The 20193-nt window shown below is 42.8% G+C and overlaps 1 protein-coding gene across 7 annotated transcripts in view; it reads left to right on the plus strand.

Moving 5' to 3' along the window:
• Nucleotides 1–20193, plus strand: part of SRGAP2 (SLIT-ROBO Rho GTPase activating protein 2) — a 277777-nt gene that overhangs the window by 142118 nt on the left and 115466 nt on the right. For all 7 annotated transcript variants that reach the window (XM_030887788.2, XM_004699842.3, XM_045298319.1 and 4 more), the window contains exon 4: nucleotides 1208–1370. In XM_030887788.2, coding sequence (XP_030743648.1) covers nucleotides 1208–1370 — 163 coding nt within the window. The remainder of the gene's footprint in view (nucleotides 1–1207; nucleotides 1371–20193) is intronic.

The following is a 20193-nucleotide window of genomic DNA, read 5'->3' on the forward strand; positions in this document are numbered from 1 at the left end:
ACTAACTGGAGGGTAGAGGGCAGGCAAAGGGAACAAACAGGTTGTCACACAGTAACTCCACAAAGCACTCACGTTTGCAATCCCTGGTTGGATTTTGCATGCCAGCGTGGCCACCATTAGCTGTGGGGCCCTCTCTTAGTCTTCTTTACTTCTTCTCTAACTGTGGTTAATAATATCTGACGTCTTGGCTGCTGTGAGTTTGAATTAAACAGCTCATTCTCAGGCCTTGGTAAGTAATACAACTAACCTGTATTTTCTGTTTCTCTCCACAAAAAAATTCAAGTTCCAAGCGAGAAACTTCTCATTGCTTAAATTAGTGCTGTGAATGGAAGAGGTAGTTGGTCATTCTCTTGGGTCCCAGTGTTTTCATTAGAAATGAGCATCGAGGCGTGGCACTTTATTGCTCCACTAGAACCATAGCCGTTGGAGGCATGAGTGCATTCTAGTATGATATGTGGTCTTTGTTTGTCAGCCCCTGGACCTGAGATCGTGGCTCTTTCCATGGGATTTAATCCCCTTAGATGATGCCTTCCACAGACTTGAATAGTTTTTATTGATGTTGTTTTGTTTTTCATGGCAAATGCCTCCAGGTTGCTTCCTTGTTTTTGTTGTCAACGATTGTTATTAACCATCGAGTGGACCCTGATAAATTTGTGGGAAGGGCAGTCTCTAGCACTCTAGGGATGTTGTCACTAAAGACAAAAACCAAGTTACTTTGCAGGCAGAGAGAGTTACTGACTCTGGAATCGGACAGCCTTGACCTGTTCCAGTCGAACAACAAAGAACTGTGGTTCTAGACTGACTCCCTCTTACTTAACACTGGGCAAGGGACAATCTCTCCGAGGCTCAATTGCCTAACGAGTCAAATGGACATGATGGTGACTCTTCATACAACAAAGTGATGGAGCTCAGACGAGATCATGCAGAAAAATCACTTAGCAAGTTCTACGAGCCTGACGGATGCTCCGCAGATACTCTTGCTTCCCCTCTTTCTCCTTTCCTCTTTTCCCCTCCCTCTTTTCCTTCACATTATTTCCCTTGAGAGTCTTCAGAGAAGGAGAAACCTAAACTGGACTTTCAAGAGGCAAGCTCTCTTCATCTCTGGTTTGGCTTTGCTTCCTGCGATTTTGTGACAGTAGACTATGATCGTAGATTTTTGCTTACTTAACTACATTGATTTTTACCCTCCTCTCTTGTTCCATTGCAGGAAGGATCAGAATGTCCTCTCTCCAGTCAACTGCTGGAATCTCCTCTTAAACCAGGTGAAGCGAGAGAGCCGGGACCACACTACCCTGAGTGACATCTACTTGAACAATATCATCCCCCGGTTTGTGCAAGTCAGCGAGGACTCAGGGAGACTCTTTAAAAAGGTACACAGCGCTTCCTGGTCACAGCTCTTGGCTGAAGCCATGAAGCAAACTTGGAAATAAGAGAAAGGCTAGTTTTGTTGCTTGCTTTAAACGACGTGAGCCTGGTCATTCCTCACCACAGGCCCGTGGGGAAAAGGAAATGAATTCCTTTCTTTCTGGGTGAACGCATAGCTTCTTATTCAGAATGTGAGGACTGTGAAAAGTTTGGCGATGGTAAAATGTTTCTGGATACACAACCACCAAAAAGTAATTCAAAATCAAAGGCATAATGAATCCAAGGCATTTCTGGCTGCGCTGGCCCGTGCTGCAGCTTTCCCAGGTGGAAAGGGGTCATGCGTGGGGAAGGGGAAGAAGCCCTGAGCTGCAAGGAGCCCTGCGAAGGGACTGTTGGCGAGGAGCAGTCCAGGGGCTGGCATCATGGCTCGGGAATCTGCCTAGGTGAATAATGGCTGCTTCTGTGGGCAGGTGATAGATAACGGGGAGTTACTGACGTTCAGGGGCCTTCCGCGTCATGTTGTATTTTCTAATTCATGTAGCCAATGCTTGCGTGCCTGTCTGTTCAGTGCCTTTTCCAGACTCTCATTTTGGCCAGGCTGGACTCCGCCGCTTGATTATTCGTACACTGACATCTCTTTTTTGTCTTTGGGTCCGCCAGTGCTTCCTGGGGTCCAATTGTTTAGCACAAATCCTTGGATGAAGGTTGATTCATTTAATTAGGGACATGGCCCCAAATTGTGAATCATCAGGCATTTCTGCCAAATCTACCATACACGTCAGTGATGGAACCAGCTTCTTCTTGACTTGGTAGCAAACGGTGACCCAGATTCCCAATCATTGTCCATGGTGTAGTGTTCTTGCATTCAAGAAGAAGCAGCCCCAGATGACTTTTCTGAAGGAAATAATCTCCCTGTGAGTTAGAAGTAGAAAGGGGATAAGTAGGGCCGTATAGAATTCATTGGTTTCCATTGAACAAAACCTAGTGTTAAGATTTGAGCCTGGGCTAGAAAGAGCCTTGGTAAACAAGATTGTGGGGGATATAGCCATCTATTGCTATTGATTGTTGATCAGTTTTATAATTCTTAATGTTAGGAAGCTTCCCAGATCTAGGTTAAAAAAAAAATTAGAACCCAGTTTCTTCTATTTTCTTGCTAGCCTGAAGAGAATAGATTTAGACTCTCCCACCTATATAACTGGATCCCTGAAGGAGCTCTCCCTGTCTCTTATGGCAGAATGTTGAGAGGATGACCATGTGACAAAGAAGGAAGCAAAAGCTAGCACCTCCCAGAGCCTCCCTGCCTACTTGTGGTGGCCCTGCTGAGCCGTGGTTGGGCCACGCTTTGTTTCACGGCGAGGACACATTTTGCTCTCTCCTCCCTACTTTCCAGCATCTGTTTCAGCTTGGTTGTCAGCAGTTTGAGTTATTCTTCAGCACTTGCTGACATGTGTGTGACTAAAAGGAAAACCTCCTCAGGCAAAACCCTGACAGTAGTCAGGTACCACTGCAACTGTTCTCCTTGACCTTGACAACCACTTAGACTCTCTCAGGAAGGAAGGGGATCATCTGGCGGTTCCCTCCTTCTTCTCTATGTTCATCGGAGAGAAATCCTTGTGTGAGAGTCAGCCATTTAGACCTTGCTCCATAATTCAGTTCCCTTTCCTCTCAGCCTTAGAAGAGTAGAGAAGAACCAGGGTGAGCCAGTTCTGATGACCTTTCCAGATCCAGACCTGGAGGCTGGTGGCAGGAGACAGCAAAGCCAGGATTGCTCCTGGCTCCACACACCAGGCTCCATTCACATTTTGAAGGTCTAAGTGCATGGTGTGCAATTGGACTTCCAGAAGGAAAGTCTTCCCGTGAATTAATGGTATTCCTAGTCATGCGCCCAGGTTAACTTCATACTGTATTTCTATGTGGACGGTATAAGGAAGAATTTATTTCTCACAGGTCTGTTTGCTGTGCTTATATTTCATTGAAGAAAAACTCGCATGTTCTGAGAGTACAACTCGGTGTCTTTCCACACACGGAACATACCTGGGTAGCCAGCTCCCAGGTGGAGAAACACTACAGAACCCTAGAACTCTCCCTCATGCTCCCTTCCAGTTCCAACGCCCAGCCCCACTTCAAGGCTAACCACTGTCCTGGCGCCTAACAGAAGGGGTTGACTCGGCTCTGTTTCATGCTTTAGAGAACTAGAAGCAAGCAATGTGTGCCCTTTTTGTTTGTTTTCTCTCAGTCAGCAATCTGTTCTATAAGATTGACCCAAATTATTATAAATCATTGCAGATCGTAGGACTGCTTCTTGATCTTTTTTAACTTTCCATCAATTAAATGGTAGTTGATTAGAGATAGGCATGGTATTGTGGATTAGTCAGTGTTTACTGTCCCATAGGATGAATAATCTCCATTCTCTCCTCCCCTGGGGTCCCAATGTGGGCAGAGAATTCTGAAGTCAAGGCTGGCTTGGCAGGTAGAAGAGTAGATTAATTATTTGGGATGAAGGAGAAGCTCTTAGCTTTCTAGTAATAGGCAAAAGGAACATTCTCTCCACACTCCAATTCTTCTTTTTTAATCATTTTATTGGGGGCTTGTATAACACTTAGCACAATCCATCCATCCATCCATTGTGTCAAGCACATTTGTATATTTGTTGCCCTCATCATTCTCAAAACATTTGCTTTCTACTTGAGCCCACTCCAATTCTTCACTTTTGTTGTTGTTGTTTGTAGAGTGTCATTCACAGGAGGAATTGGGATGCCACTGGATGAGAAGTCGGAGTCAGATAAGAGACCTAAGGAATGTGCCTGGTTGTCCCACCAGTTATGTGAAGGTTTCCTGGACTTGATTTATGCAATGAGAGCAGAGGCCATTTCCTTGGGATACTTCCTGTTAAGCTCAGCTCTGCTGTTACTCTGGCCAATAACTTCACCTTTCTGTGCCTCAGCTTCCGCGGCTGTAAACAGGGAGTGACTCTTCTCAGGTTCTGATAGGATCTCCAGAACCACTGCCATTTGGACTCATAAGGACCCCAGAGTAGAGTTTGCCCTTAGCTTTTTCAAGGTTGGAGTCTTCAGGGAAGGAGCCCTGGTGGCCCAATGGGTAAGTGCTGGGCTGCTAACCAATAGGCCCCTAGTTCAACTGAAAGGAGAAAATACCCGGCAAGCTGCTCCCGTAGCGATTTGTAGCTTAGGCATCAGGTCTACTCTGTCCCGTTGGCTTGCCCGAGTCAGAATTCACCCTGGCACACGGCAGTGGTCTTCATGGGGGCTCTGAGAGGCACTGCATTAGGAAGTCCTGGATAGAGTGGGAGGAAAATGTGGAACAGGAGTCAAAATCATCTTCCTGGTCAGATGGAGGCTGTGGGAACCCCAAGACTATGGCCCTTAGTCACCTGTTAGGTCTCTGTGTTAGTCTGGGTAAACTAGAGAAACAAATTCTTAGAGACACATATGTATATAAGAAAGGTTTATATACAGAGTACATTAAGAAAACATTCCAGCCCAGTCCAGATCAAGCCCATCAGCCCAATATTAGCCCATATGTCCGATACCAATCTATAAATTCCTCTTCAGACTCAAAAAACACATGCTATGATGCTGAATGCAGGAAGATCACAGGCCAGTGGGTGGATAGAGTCCTCCAGGTCCAGGACTCTCACTGCAATCAGCATAGCCCCATTTGTCTTGTCAATAGAGAGTTTCTCAGGGAGTGAGCCTTTGTCCCGCCTCCAACAAGCTATTTATCTCTTTTGCACCTCCAAATGAGGTCATCAAACATCAGATAAGACAGTAGCCTTGGAGACAATGTCTCACAATGTCTCAATCTGATGGACAGGCTAAACTCCACCCCTTCACTCGTAATCCTCAAATTGACACCAGATTATGTAACCCCCACAGTCTGCAAATTAGTTCCTTCCTGTGGCTCCATTTTCAGCCAAACAATAGACAGATGTATCAGGGAACAGAAGCACTAGTAAGGTACACACAATTTGGAATCATTTCCCACTGGAGATCAAAAGGCCAGCATTTACCCAAGGGCAGAGTTCAAGGTTAGGAGAAAAGCAGGAGTAGAGGAGGGATACATGGAAAGGAAATGGAGTAAGTAATGCTATATCCTCAATCCATAAAATGGAAAAGAAATGTATGAATTATTGAATGGAAAACAGATCTGTTTTGTAAACCTTGATTCAATTCACAATGGAAAAAAAATAAAGTAAAACATCTTCACAGAAGCAGACAGCCACATCTTTCTCTAGCAGTGAGGCCGGTAGATTTGAACTGCTGACCTTTTGGCTAGAGGCTTAGTGTTTAACCAGGGCTCCTTATGATTTCCATAAGGAGCTTTCTAATCTAATGTTCTGTAATTCTCTGATAACATGAGTATCCTAGGCTGGGGACTTCTGCTTCTTTTGTTAAGTCAGGGAAGGCAAACAGCAGTCTCAGAGATAAGGATATACGTAATTGATGAGCAAATTCCCTAAAGGAGTGAGACATTGTCTCCAAGGCTACTGTCTTATCAACCAAGGACATGTTGCATACCCAGAGTTTTAGGTATTGTTTTTCTGGTTTTTTTCTTATTTCAAGGGTTATATATAATGACCAGCATCTGAGGGATACCGAAACTGGTATCCACATCTATAAAGTAGATATGTCTTTGATTTTACCAATGCGTGTGGTTCTGATCAACCAAAACTAAAAGCCCATTGAGAAGTTGATTCCTTCTCACAGCAATCTTATATAGGGTTTCCAGGCCTCTAAATCTTCCTGGGAACAGACAGCCTCATCTTTCTTCCATAGACTGGCTGGTGGGTTTGAACAGCCAACCTTATGGTAGCAGTCCAACGAATATTCCAGAGTGCCACCAGAGCACCATGGTTCTGACAAGGGGAAAAACCATATTTCTTTGGGGATGTAGGCTTCATAAGGAGCCCTGGTAGTATAGTGGTTACACGTTAGGCTGCTAACCACATGATCAACAGTTCAAAACCACTAACTGCTCCTCGGGGGACCAATGGAGCTTTCTATTCCTGTAAAGAGTTACAGTGGCAGAAACCTTCCGATGAGTTCTATCCTGTCCTAGAGGGTTACTATGAGTCAGAATAGAATTGGTGGAAGGGAGTTTGCTTTTTTAGGTAGGCTTCAAAAAATCTTTCTGGTTTGATTATAGGGGGGGGGGTATCCACCCTCGCCCCCAAAAGGGAAAAAAAACCCTCTGCTGGGTAGAGCTTCCATAGTACGCATTTTTCCCACTAGGCGAGCAACTTGCTCTGAGTTAGTGCACCCAGTGGTGTTGCCTGGGAAGGTTCTCTCTGGTCACAGTTAATTTTTTCTTAAAACCAGTTTCGCTAGAACCTCATTTTTTGTGATGGCTGATTTAAGAGGGCAGCATGTGGCTGCGAAATTTTGTTTCCTGCTCAGGAAAAGTGCCGCAGAAACTGTTGTGATATTGAACACAGCTTACAAGAGCACCACTATGGGAAAAACTCAAGTGTACGAGTGGTTTTCTCATTTCAAAAAGGTGAGATGTTGATTGATAACAAACTTTGTTCTGGACACCTATCAGCTTTGCGGATGGACGAAGATGTTGACAAAATTCATGCAAAGACCCATGACGGACCATTGAAGAGATGTGGTAGTTATCTGGACTATCTTAGAGCTCAGTTCAGCAATTTCAGCTGAAGAGTTGGGAGTGACAAGGGTTGCTGTGAAATTTGTGCCTTGGGTTCTGACTGACCAGGAAAAAGACGTCGAGTGGAAACATGCTGTGCTTTGAAAGAACAGCTCTGAAGCGACCCAGACTATTTTCCTGAGGTCATTAGTGGTGAGGAGACAGGGTGCTGTTCTTAGGACCCCAAAGCTAACATCAGTCAAGCCAGTGGAAGACTCCATGTCACTTTGCCCCAAAAAAGCTTGTCAAGTAAAATCAAGATGATGCTCATTTGTTTTTTATTTATTTGCTCATTTGTTTTTTTGATGTGAAGGGGGATAGTACATTTGAGTTCCTTCCACCAGGTCAGACTGTTAACCAAGCTTTCTATTTAGAGCTTATGAAAAGATTGCTTAACAGTGTACGACAAAAAAGGCCTGATTTGTGGCAGACGGGACTGGTTTTGCCACCATGACAATGCACCTGTTTACGCAGCTATCTCAGTGTATCAGTTTTTGGCAAAAAATAGTATGCCTCCCTCCATGTTTCCTCGAATGAAGAGGGACATGAAAGGACAGCAATTTAACGATGTAGACGAGGTGAAGAAAAACAAAACAAAAACAAATGAGGAAGGTGCTGTAAGCCATCCAAGCAGATGAATTTGAAAAATGTTTCCAAGAATGAAATCACAGATTTGAAAAATGTATTAAGTGTAATGGTGAAGGTGATAAGGTTGTTTTGTTTTGTTTATTAAATTAAATACATAGCTTTGTAAGAAAAATTACATTTTGGGGGGAGGTACCCCCTCATGGACACTCATGGTTGGTGTGAATTTCAATCTATTTGTCACTGTTAAAAGTCACAGATTTTCTTCTTTTTAATTCCTTGTCTAATCTATAAAATTTAATGATTCCACTGGCGAAAGTTATAATAATACCAATTTTCTTGAGCCTTTATTCTATGTCAGGTACTGTATTAAGCATTTTACATGCATCATCTCATTCATTCCTTAAAATAACTAGAAGATAGTTAACTCTTAGATCGCTAGGTAACAGGAATGGTTTGGTCCTGGCTGTTAAAGATAGGTTGGTGGTTCATACCCATTGGCGTGCAGTAGAAAGGCCTGGCGATTTGCTTCCATAAAGGATTAGCCAAACAAACCCTATGGAGCGCAGCTCTATACTGTAAACCCATGGTATGGCCATGCGTTCTGAGCTGCCTGCTCAGCTGTTTTGCTTGGATTTAGAGTCACTGTTATCAGCGCCTTTTCTGACTGAAGAGACTAGTCTAGTGTATGAATCCAGCCATGTGGTTCTAGAGCCCTCAGTCTCTGTCAGGCAGCTCTCCTCCGATTATCCAGGTGTGATGTGCAGTGTAGCAGGTATGTTGGGTTTGCTTATGCTTTTCATGGAATCCAGGTATCTGACTTAGAGAATTAGCCTCGCCTTTTCTCTTGCACAAGGAGCCCTGGTGAGGCAGTGGGTTGTGCTTGGGCTGCTAACTGCAAGGTCAGCAATTTGAAACCAGCAGCCACTCTGTGGGAGAAAGATAGGGCGGGTGGGGGTGGGGGACGCAGTTTTACTCTGACCTACCTGTGTGTTGGAATCGACTTGATGGCAGTGAGTTTTTGAGTGTTTCCCTTGCACACAAATCTTTAAAAGATATTGAAGTATTTTGCGTCAACATTGGATTGTTTCTCCTACCAGGTGTTAGGCAAGTATCAGGAAGTAGGTTTTCCCCCCAGGGGCAGAATCTTTAGTAAGTGGGAAACACAAAGAACTCATTAAATAGGAGAGCTGGCCAAAAAAATCTGGCTCACTGCTAATGCAGCTAATTTGGGGGTGTCAAGGTAGCTGCACAATTGGCCCCTCTCTGCTGCTGAAACCCCTAAAAGAGATGCTCCCTGCTGGCCCTCTGGCTTGTGGTTGTGTCTGCTGGGACTCATTTTATATTTTGCAGGAGGTTATAAAGGAGGATCCCTCAGCTGAATATAACATCTGGAGAGAGTAGCCTCCTGTCCACTGAGACAGAGCTACTTTGCCCAGGACTGAAGGGAAAACTGAACGTATTTGGTGCTCTGACATCTCCTTTTGGGTAATGAAAGCTCAGTCTGTCTAATCCTGGTTGGAACCAAGGTGTAGGCAAATATTATTGCTACTATCTTCGTTTGTTGACTGCAGCAGCTTCAAAAGACGGTGGCCAAACACTGCCAAGTTTGACTCCCAGCACTGCACGGGGCCTTCAAAAAGTTCGTGGAACAAGGCCCGTGGGCTTTGGTTTCTTTGCTTGTTTGTTTTCATTCTGTTTCTGCTGGAACTTTTGGAAGCACACCCTTCATCCCCGCGCCCCGCCCCCCCACGCCCTCCTTTTACATGTGGACTCTGTGAGAGGCATGTTCTAAAGAATCCCACCAAAAGGAGAAATGATTTTGCCCACTTTGCCAGGCTGGACTGAAATAAACTTGGATGGGTTTTTTTCCCAGCAGGAAAGCATAATCCTGTTTTCTCTCCCTCCTCTCACTTAGCTAGAATATGGTGTGGCTTTTCCTGTGACCGCTTCTAGCCCGTAACAGCTGCTCATACTTAAGCTTAGAAGCCTGCACTATTCAAATTGTCCTACGATTGTCTCTCCGTTTGCTTTCCTGTTTTACCCAAAGTCCGGCTCATGGAGTTCCTATCTTATTTCTGATAGCGTAAGTTTCTTTGGTGGAAACTCAGGCAAACCCAGCTATCCTGTGGGCCAGTAGTTCTTGACTCCTGCCTGTGGATGGATCTCTGGTGTGTTTAAAAAGAATCCCTGTGATTTTACATAGATAACTATTCAAGGATTGGAATGGCTAACACTTTGTTAGAACACAAAAAGCATGAACTGAAGAAAAGAAAGAATCATAAATTGGGCATCAAAATAAACGTTTGCTTTGGAAAGATATTGTTAAGAAAAATGAATATCAATAGAAGAGAAAATAATATTCACAATATGTTTGACAAAGTAGTTACATCAAGTTATATAAAGAACTTTGAAATCAACAAGGAGGAAGACAAATGACTCTGTTTTAAAAACATTAGTTAAAAGGTTTGAGCAGGCACTTCACTAAAGAAGATACACAAATGATGAGAAAATGCTCAATAACTATCATCATGGAAATGCAAATTGAAACTTTAAGGATTTACTTGTATATTACATATTCACTAGAATAGCTGAAATTCAAAATGACTATACCAAATTTTGTGAGGAGTTGGAGTAAGTAATCGAATGCTCATACATTTCAGGTGAAGATGTTAAATAATAAAACTATTTTTTAAAATGGTTTGGCAATTTCTTACTAAGTTAAACATACACATACCATCTCACCGCCACCCAGTCGATTTGGGTTCAATAAGAACCCTATCGGACACCGTAGAACTACTCCTATGCGTTTCTGTGACTGGAACTCCACAGGGGTAGAAATCCTCATCTTTCTCCTGGGGAGTGGCTTTTTCTTTCAAGCTGCTGACCTTGCGATTAGCAGCCCAAAACATAACCACTATGGCACCAGGGTATGTCTAGGTATAAATAAAAGCATATAGTCACACAATGATTTGTATATTAATATTCATAATAGCTTTTGAGGAATGCCAAATATTGCTCACCCAAAAATGTAGAATGTATTAATGTTATCATATATTGCAAGGACTTTGCAAATATAATTCGGATCCTGGATTACCCAGAGAGACCCTAAAATATCCCTATAAGAAAGAAACAGGAGATTATAGACAGAAGAGAAGGCCAGCTGACCGAAAACAGAGGCACAAACAGAAGATGCTATACCCCTGCTTGGAAGATGGAGGAAGGATCAAGGTTCAAGGAATGCAGCTCTAGAATCTCCCGGAGAGCCTCTGGAGGCACAACCTTGGTTTTGGCCCAGTGAAACTGCTGCTAGATCTCTCACCGCCAGATAGTAAGGGACCAAAAGGGTTTTGTTTTAAGCCACCAAGCTTATGAGAATTCATGGAAGCTGCAGTAGGAGGTAATACTTTATTCAGGCAGTCAGTGGCAGCGTGGGGACTCTGACCTCCTCTGTCTTCTCTGTGGCCAGGAGGCAAGGGTTGGACATGTCTCCTCCCTATATGTGCTGCTGCTGCTTTTTTCTTGCCTGTGTTTGAAATGAACTTTTGTATGTCACTAAAGAAGCCAAGTCCACTTCAGTTTTACCAGTGTTTAGATCTGAGGGGTAAGGAATCTGGAGGGGGTTTTAGGCTGTAACGTTTAACCCTATTCTGACGCCAGCCATCCCTCTCATGGCATTCTACTTCTCTGCTCAGTTCAATAATTTGTTGCAGTGGCCACACAGAACGCACAGACAATACTCGCAATTGTGGGGGGTTGTTAGGGAAATTAATAGGTTACCACAAGTCAGAATCAGTCAACAGTAAGGATCGAGGCCTTGCTTCAGTTCAACACCTCTTCTTAGCCAATAACCAAGTCTTGCTCCAGTCTACAGCCTCTTGGCCATGTGGTCCCTTGGCCTCTGCCAGCCTCATGAGCCAGGAAGCCCACCTGTCACTCTGTCTCACAGTCCCTTAGTCTTGGCACTGCCCCTACATTCTAACCCATGGTTTCCTTGCCTCAGTCTCTGGTCTACACCTTGCTCCTGTGCTCTGGCTCCTGCGCGCCACGCCACAGCCTCTGGGTCTCTGGGCATGGCCTCCACCACTGCAGACGGAGATCTCAAGCGTGCTTTTCCTGTGGTCCCTGAGGTTTCACTCTGCCCAGGATGGCCCTTACTTAATACACAGGAATGGCTTTGATGGAGGTGTGGGTTTTGTTTTTAAGCAGACTGAACCCCCAAGAAAGCAAAAGGTGTGATTTAGTTCATACCCTTTACTAAATTAGAGACTTACTCCCACCTTAATCCTATCCATTTGCACAGCAGAGACCCCTCTAGATGGGATTATAGACACACGCCTAGAGGCCAGAATTATAATACACCACAGGAGGAATTATAACTAAAACTGGAGACATCCACAGACTTTGAAAGAACCCACGGGCTCTGGAAAAAGCCCAAGTGCCCATCAACAGATGAATTGCAGAAAGAATTGAGATATATCCATGTAGAATACTATCGCACAATAAAAAGACCCCAAATACTGCAACATAGAGCAATGCAGATAGACTGAAAAATCAGTATGCTGATCAAAGGCAACAGGCACAACAGAATATATCCTGTATTTTTCTATTGATAAGACATTTTAGAAAAGGTAAATCTGTGTAGTGATAAGAGGTAAATCAGTGCTTGCTTTTACAACAGAGGTGAGGGTAGTTGGGAGGTGTTAACATCAAAGGCACACCAGTGACCTTGGGGGTGATGAAAATGTTATATGATCTTGATTATCATGGTGGGCTGTGGATTTATTCATTTAAACAACTCATTATGCCATACTCTTAAAATGTGTACTCTTTTTTAGTGTATGTATATTAGGCCTCAATAAAGCTTACTATAAAAGATCTTGAAACACACCAATTTCAGGGCCGCAGCTCAGTGCCATTGTTTCAGTCTCTGGATTAGGACACCGGGGTTGAGATCCATTGCTCACAGTACTCTCTGTTGTTTGCCCTGCAGACAGCTAAGATTCCAGAAACCATCCGCTCCTGTCCCACTGTAATATGAGGCATGTCTGCCGCTGCAACAGACAGGATTGTGAAGTGTCTTGGCTAGTTTCTCTAGACAGCTTATCATGGTTTCCTTCTTATTTCTGGCAGGCAAGGGAGCGCGAACCTGGTTTCAAATAATGCAAGAAGGTTGCTAGGCAAGAAATGTAATAGACTCGATTGGTCCTTTTACCCTGGCCCCCAGGTGTTAAACTTGTCCTCTACCATTAGTGCATCCATCACACAGGAAAGGCCACAGCCAGCCCGTCGTTTCACACTGAGGAAATGGTTCTGTCAGGGAAAGAGGGTAGAGGAAATTTCAAATGAACAGCTGCCTGTTTATCCCTTTTGGACTGGCTTAGGGTTTCCTACGGAGACTTTCGAGTCCAGCTACTTGGACTCAAAGATGCATCTGAGGCGAGATGATGATAATATTGTAAGCAGTCATGTTTAATGGCGTTATTGTCATAAATAAGAAAAGAAGAGATGTCTGACAATGTTCATAGAGTTGAATATCCCTGATTAGATACGAAAGGTGGTTTCCCTGGGTTCTGGCTTTTTGAGAAAGGAGTTAGCTTATAGGCCTCTTTAAGAGATGTAAGATGACTGACCTAACCCTTTCTTTTTCCCACTTAATTTAAGATCTGGTTTTTGTTGTTTTATTTTATATTGACTGAGTTTTCTCTGCATTATAACATAGCCTCTAACAAGATCGCTCAGTTTTTGCAGATAACTGTCCTGGTTACCCAATTCATCTTGTGGGTAGCAGAGTCTGTCCTGATTAATTGGACTTTCTTCTCTCATATCTGATAAAAAGATCTTCTTTGGAGAAAATAGGATGTGAAGCTGAGCTTCTTGGAGGAAGGGATGGAAGGCTGCCAGCTACTTCAAAGGTATCTCTGCTGATAAGAGACGTCAGGTTTGCTGCCAAAGCCAACACTGAGGGGAACTTTGCAGCTAGTGCTGTTTGTGGTGGTTCAGCTTTGGTTTCTGTGACAGTAGGTCAGCAGCATCTGTATCCTCTCCCTTGAGGTTTCTCTATGGGTGGTCCAGGCTTGCTTTGGACTGCGGAAGATTCCAGCTCAAAGGGACCGTGCATCAAAGATGCCTGCAGTCCTAGGTTAGTTTATGTTTGCCTTTTTGGTGTTTCCGTGCTTAGATGTCTGTGTGCCTTTCTTTCTTTTTTTGTGTGCCTTTCTATAAGAGCGGAGTGTGCTGTGTTTAGAACCACCGAAGACTTGATGTAGCTTAGAGCCCTGCAAGCCAAGGGAGCGATGAAGAGGCAGTCTGCAGAAGCGCAGCGGAAGCACAGAGGAAGAACAGGGAAGACAGGCAGTGGCAGAAGACCAAAGCATTCTTGTATTCGAAGACTTCCCTAAAATGGACACGCATTCAGTCATAAGTACGCGAGTTAATGCTGTGAACACATGGCAGGTCCTAAAAGGAGCCTAAAGCCAAATTGTGTAGGGCTTGTTTCAGGGTCTTAGGCATTTTGGGGTCAATTTGGATCTCCCAAAACTTTGGGCAGTTAATGATAATAATACCAATAATAGCAACACTTTATAAAATTCCCACTATGAATACCATGCACAAACTGTAACAGACCCTAAATATTGTACTTATTCAAGCAGGACAAATACAATGGAAACGGAATAGTCAATGCTAAAAGCAAAGATAAAGTTATTCGAAGCAGCTCAAAACACTATTTACAACAAGGCAGCAACAGTAAGAATTAGTGCTAATTTCTCATCAGAAACAATGGAAGGTCGAAAACAAGGAAATGCCAAATTTAAATTGCTAAAAGAATATTAGACCTATTTCTCACTTGTCAACTGTCTCGCTCTGTGACATTTCACATTTATAAGAGCAGTAAAAACTATCTTCCGACAATTTTGCATGCTAATGAGAATGCGGACGTGTCAGGTAAGAGTAATGCTGTTGTTTGTGATGGTTAAGGTTAGGAGTCAGCTTGGCTGGGCTATGGTTCTCCATGGTTTTGCAATTATGTAGTGATGTAATTTAGCAGGTGTGCACTAATGTAGTCACCCTCTATTTTGTGATCTGCTGTGGTCATTCTCCAGTTTTGCATAATGCCGATTTTTCACTTAACAACCTGTTCTTGGGACCCTAACGATATAGGAATAACTGAGGAGTGGGTTTATATGATTGCTTTAGGGGAACAAATTTTAAGTAGGTAAATATTTATAGAGCCTGTTAGAAGTCAGGGTGGAGGTTACTCTTCAGTAGGTAATTACTGGAAGGAAACTCAAAAGAGGGGCTTGTGTCTTTCCAATATCTGGATCTATATAGTTGTTTTCAGTTTTAAAAATTCACTGAACTGTATTTGTGCAGGTTCTTTTTTTTTTTTTTTTTTGCCTTTTTCCTGAAATGCCTGCATTGCTCTTATTTTTATTAATGTCATTTTTTGAACAATTTTTTTATCATTTTATTGGGGGCTCTTATAACTTCTTACAACAATCCATATATCAGTTGTATCAAGCACATTTGTACATATGTTGCCATCATTATTTTCAAAACATTTTCTTTCCACTTGAGCCCTTGGTATCAGCTCCTCTTTTACCCCCCTTCCACACCCTCCCACCCTTGTAAACCCTTGATAAATTATAAATTTTTATTTTCATATCTTATATCATCTACTGTCTCCCTTCACCCACATTTCTATTGTTCGTCCCCTCTGGGGGGGTGCAGTTAATAGGTCTACCCTTGCTATCAGCTCCCCCTTTTACCTCCTTCTTCTCCAACCTTCCCCTCATAGTATCGCTACTCCCATTGCTATTCCTGAGTTGGCGTTCCTTTAATTTTTTTCTTTTTCATTGTCCACTGAGTGAAGGTGTGCTGACCAGACCGTCAGCTGTGCCCTGAGCCGGGCATGCCCATGTTACTTCATCTCATCCACTGCAGCGCTCCCTGGGCCGGCACTGCTCGCACTGCCCCGGGTTTCCTGTGTCCATTCTTCCGTCTTTGTGAACCCTCTGAACTCTGTCCTGGGGTCAGTGCTGCCATTTTGATCTCCCATGGTTGATGGTTCGTAGGCGTGTATATTGTCCCTTTGTAGACCTGTCTATTGTTTGGCCTAAATTTGAGCTGCTGGGGCTGTGAGTCTTCAGGGCTTTCCCCTCATGCCCTCAGCGTGGCACATTTTGGAACACAGGCTTGCTGGGATTCAGTTACCATCTATGTTAGCTTGCTTAATCTGGTTCCCCAAGGTCCATTGTTTTCAGCCTTCTCTGTGCTCTAAACGATTTCCAAAGCTTACCCATCCTTTCTTCTGTTGTGCCCAATCGGTTATTCGTAATATCCAGCACATTTTTACCTTCAAATATTAGATTTTTTCACTTTTGTGACTTCAGGTTGCTTTTTCAAAACTAGAATTTCCATATGCCTTCTGGAATTTCCCATCTCTTATCCCCATTATCTATGCATTGCATTTATCTTTTCCTATAGATGTTTAAAATATATTTGTTAATTACTTTTAAATCCTTGCTGGCTGTTTCTAGTATCGTCTTTGAGTCTTTTTCTATTTATTGCTTTTTCTCTTGACCAGTTTGTGTGTGTGTGTTTCATGCCTAGTAATTTTTTTATTACACATTGGACATGGAAGATGATATATTATAGACTCCAGACATACATGTCTTCCTCTGAAGGGTATATGTTTTGTTTTAGCAGGCAATTAATTAACCTGATTGTCCTGAATTTGACGACACTTGAATTTATGCTTTGCGAGAATGAGTCTCGTTTGGTTTTACCCTGAGGCCTGGCACATATTTTTTACACATAAGACATGGCCTTCCTGGAGTGTCTCTGGAGTGCCTGAGATGTTTATGAAGTCTTTTAACTTGACAAGGCTGGAACTCCAAATTTTGTCTCCCCTATAGTAGGAGCCCTGCTGGTGTAGTGGTTATGCATTGGGCTGCTAACTGCAAAGTCAGCAGTTCAAGACTACCAGCCACTCTGCAGGAGAAAGAGGAGACTTTCTACTCCCGTAACAACAGGAGTCAGCATCGACTTGATGGCAGTGCGGGAGTGATAGCAGGCAGCATCTAGGATGACCAGTTGTCCCTGTTTCTCTGCAGCTGAGGAATTCTTGAAAAGAACTTCCGCTTTCTCTATTTTAGCTTTACCCTGCATGGCATGGGAGCAGCTTTCCGTTGGAGGCTGTTCTGAGGAATGCTGATAGGGCCATTATGTTGTTTTATCATAGAGTTGAGGAGATTAAAACATAGTTTGATAAAAAACTTTTTTGGAAGGCAAGAAAGGTGAAATTGACATTGTCAGTGCCTCACCCTGTTCTAGGACCGCCACCTGTATGTACAGTCATATCTTTGGTAAGACACTGAATTCAAAACCTGCTCGTCTTCCCTCTCCTCCTTTCTTCTCTCATTCAGTCTCACCCTTCTTCCTGTCCTCCCTCCCTCCCTTACTCTTTGAATAGCCTTTAAATTTTTTTATAATACTCCTGTGTTATAGAAAATACAAAGAGCAAAATGTAGGATAATGGAAACACTGATTGTATTGTACATACTAATTTGTAATCTGCTATTTTTGTCAAGATGACACCTTTTCATTGCAGTAAACTTTATTCTCAACTGGTTTCTGTACTCAGGCCATGGAAACATTTCCTTCATTGCCTGAAAAATGTCCCTGACACATTGATTTTATGTCCCTTGAATTCCTTTAGTCTAGCACCGTCCCCTTTTGCTTGAGGAGAGAACACTGGCTAGTTGTTCTATAGGTGCCCCACCTCTAGAGTGGTCTAGATGCTTCCCCTTCTCATTGTATAGCTTCTACATCTCTCGTACTTTTACAAATCGGAAGTTAGTTCTAAAGGTCAGCAGATTCATGCTGAATATTTTTTATAAGATTGCGTAAGAGGAAATGTTAGGCACTTCATGTGACTTCACATCTGGAAATACATAGTATCTCGTTAACTCATTAATGTTGGTGCAAGATTGACTCCGAGACTAGAGTGGTGACAGTCTGGATTCACCATTTTAGCCGCATCTCTCCCTCATGCAAGAGAAAGTAGTTTGTCTGCTGTTACGTAGGAGTCCCTGGGGGTACAAACAGTTAGCACTCAACTACTGGCTGGAAGCTCGGCTGTTAGAGCTCACCCGTGCTACCTCAGAGGCAGGCCTGCTTCTGCAAGATGCGGCCCTGGGGCAATTCTACCCGGCATCACTGAGGTCGGTGTGAGTCACGACCAGTGCTGCGGCGGAGAACAGCAATCGTGTTATGTACGGTGCCATCGCACTTATATTTGGTTCCACCTCGGTCATTGATTTTAACACTAGTCTGATGGTTTTAACACAATAGATAATTCCAGACAAGTTACTTTTTACCTTCTCTGTGTCTCACATGTGACTGCAAGCTGCTTCTCTGAGAAAAGAAGAGGATTACTAAGACAACTTATCAAGCACCAGGCAAATAGTAGTTGGTAAAAATTCATTACTCCCAGGAGAAACTACACTAATAGGTACCAGTTTTTTATAAGTTCCACAGCATTAATAAAAATAATAATTGTAACTAATACTAAATGAGTGTTAACCATGCCCAGGGACTATGCTAAGTGCTGGACACGTATTAGCCCATTTAATCATGCCAACAAACCTTTGAAATGGGTACTTTTATTATCAAGGAAATTAGCTGGTTGGTGACAGAGCCGGGCTCTGAGCCTGGGAGTCTGCTTCTGAGTCATCTCATCACATCACCGGGCTCTGCTGCCTGGCGTGTAGAAAGGTGACCATCACAACGGAAAGCTCAAGGGCGCATGCTTGTGCACGGAACAAAGGCATGTTCATTCTGCAGACAAACATTGAGGGGCTCTGTGAGGCCAGGATTCCCACCGCGATCTGCTTCTTGTCAGCTGGTCCAAAGAAACTTTGGGTTTCACCTTCCTTCTTAGATGGGGTTGGTCAAGAACTTTTCTTCATATGTTCCCTCTGCTTGTCTGAGCATGCCCTTTTATCTAAATGAAAAACATATATTTTAAAGTTCTCTTTTGAGATAGCATCTTTAGTTAGTCTGCATTCTCACCTTATCTCCTTCTGATTCTAGATTTGTCTGATCTCTTCATTTTTCTGCCTGATCCTACCTGCCTTTCTTTTCTTTTCACCCAGCTCCTCGACACTTGGTTTGTTCCTCTGCTCCACAGATCAGTTCGGTCTAGAGTTTAGCCCTTTCCAGTGCTTACTGTACAGGCTCTTTCAGGTACGGATTAATTCTTGGCTTTGAGAAACCATTGAGACTTGGGAGCACCTCTCTTCCTGGCCTCAAAGGCTCTTGGAATTATCTTCTTGGCAGGATAAATACTTCCTGTAGGGGCCCAGGGACAGGACTGAGAAGGAACGTTTTAAAAAATATTGAACAAAAACCAAAAAAACTTTAGCTTAACTTTTTTCCATCACTAAATTACTGCATTTTTGTTCAAGGTCATTTAGGGGCCAGAAGAAGAAAGAATTCCTTGGAATAATTACCTGTTTACATCGTGGTGTACTTCTTTCCAATCCTTTTTTTTTTTCAATCCTTTTTTAATGTATAGTTTTTCTTTAGAGAATTAGGATCACCCAGGATTGATGACCCTATAGGGACAGCAAGTAGAATAAGGGTCTCTGGGGCAGGGGCGGAGTAAAAGGGAGACAATGTCCAGTCCAGGAAGGAAAAGAATGTTTGGAATCTGATTGTGGTAGCAATTGTACAATACTACTTGATGTGATTGAACTATGCCATGATATGATATATGTATTAACTCCCAATTTTAAAATAGAAACAAATTAACATGTAAAAAAAGAAAATTAGGGTCATATTACGAGTTGGGTTTTGTATATTTTTAAATCTTTTTCATGTCATTGCATGTTCTTTTAAAGCTTTGTTCTTAATGATTATATGATATTCTTTTGTTTTTTAAGAATGATATATTTGTTTAATGCCTTCTTTTATTTTGACTAGTTTGATTTTAAAACATGTCTAATAAACAAATTACAGAAATAAATTTAAATCATCAGTTTGACCTTATTTACAGCGTTTTTTATTGTGTAGGATATTTGAGGACGGTAACAAATTTTTTTTCTTTCATTTTTTTATTAGATTATATGATATTCTACCTCTGGTTGTTCCATTGTTTATTCATAAATTCCTAGTTCATTGGCTTTGTATTCTTTGACTGTGTTCTCTTGTTTCTCTGTTGATCCATGCATTTTTACATCAAGAACCAAACCAGAATGTCAGTAAAGTCAGTGGTTAACTTTCCTTTTAGCTCCTCCGTTTGTACTGCTATCTTCTTGAAAGGCACCTACTTTTTGAGAGTGGCTAGGTGGCGTAGTGGTTGCAAGTTGGGCCTTCGATCTTAAAGATCAGCAGTTTGAAACCAGCGGCCACTCTGTGGGAGAAAGACGGGACCCATAAGAGTTATAGTCTTGGAAACTCACAGGGGGCAGCTCTGTCCTGCCCTGTAGGGTCACTATGAGTCAGAATTGAGTTGCTGGCAGTGAGTTTGTTTGTGGGTTTGTTTAGGTGACTTGTAAAGGTACCCTGGTG

The sequence above is a fragment of the Echinops telfairi genome, unplaced genomic scaffold (genome assembly GCF_000313985.2).
Source record: "Echinops telfairi isolate 266 unplaced genomic scaffold, ASM31398v2 ScPeMD7_7424;HRSCAF=8462, whole genome shotgun sequence".
Lineage (NCBI taxonomy): Eukaryota > Metazoa > Chordata > Mammalia > Afrosoricida > Tenrecidae > Echinops > Echinops telfairi.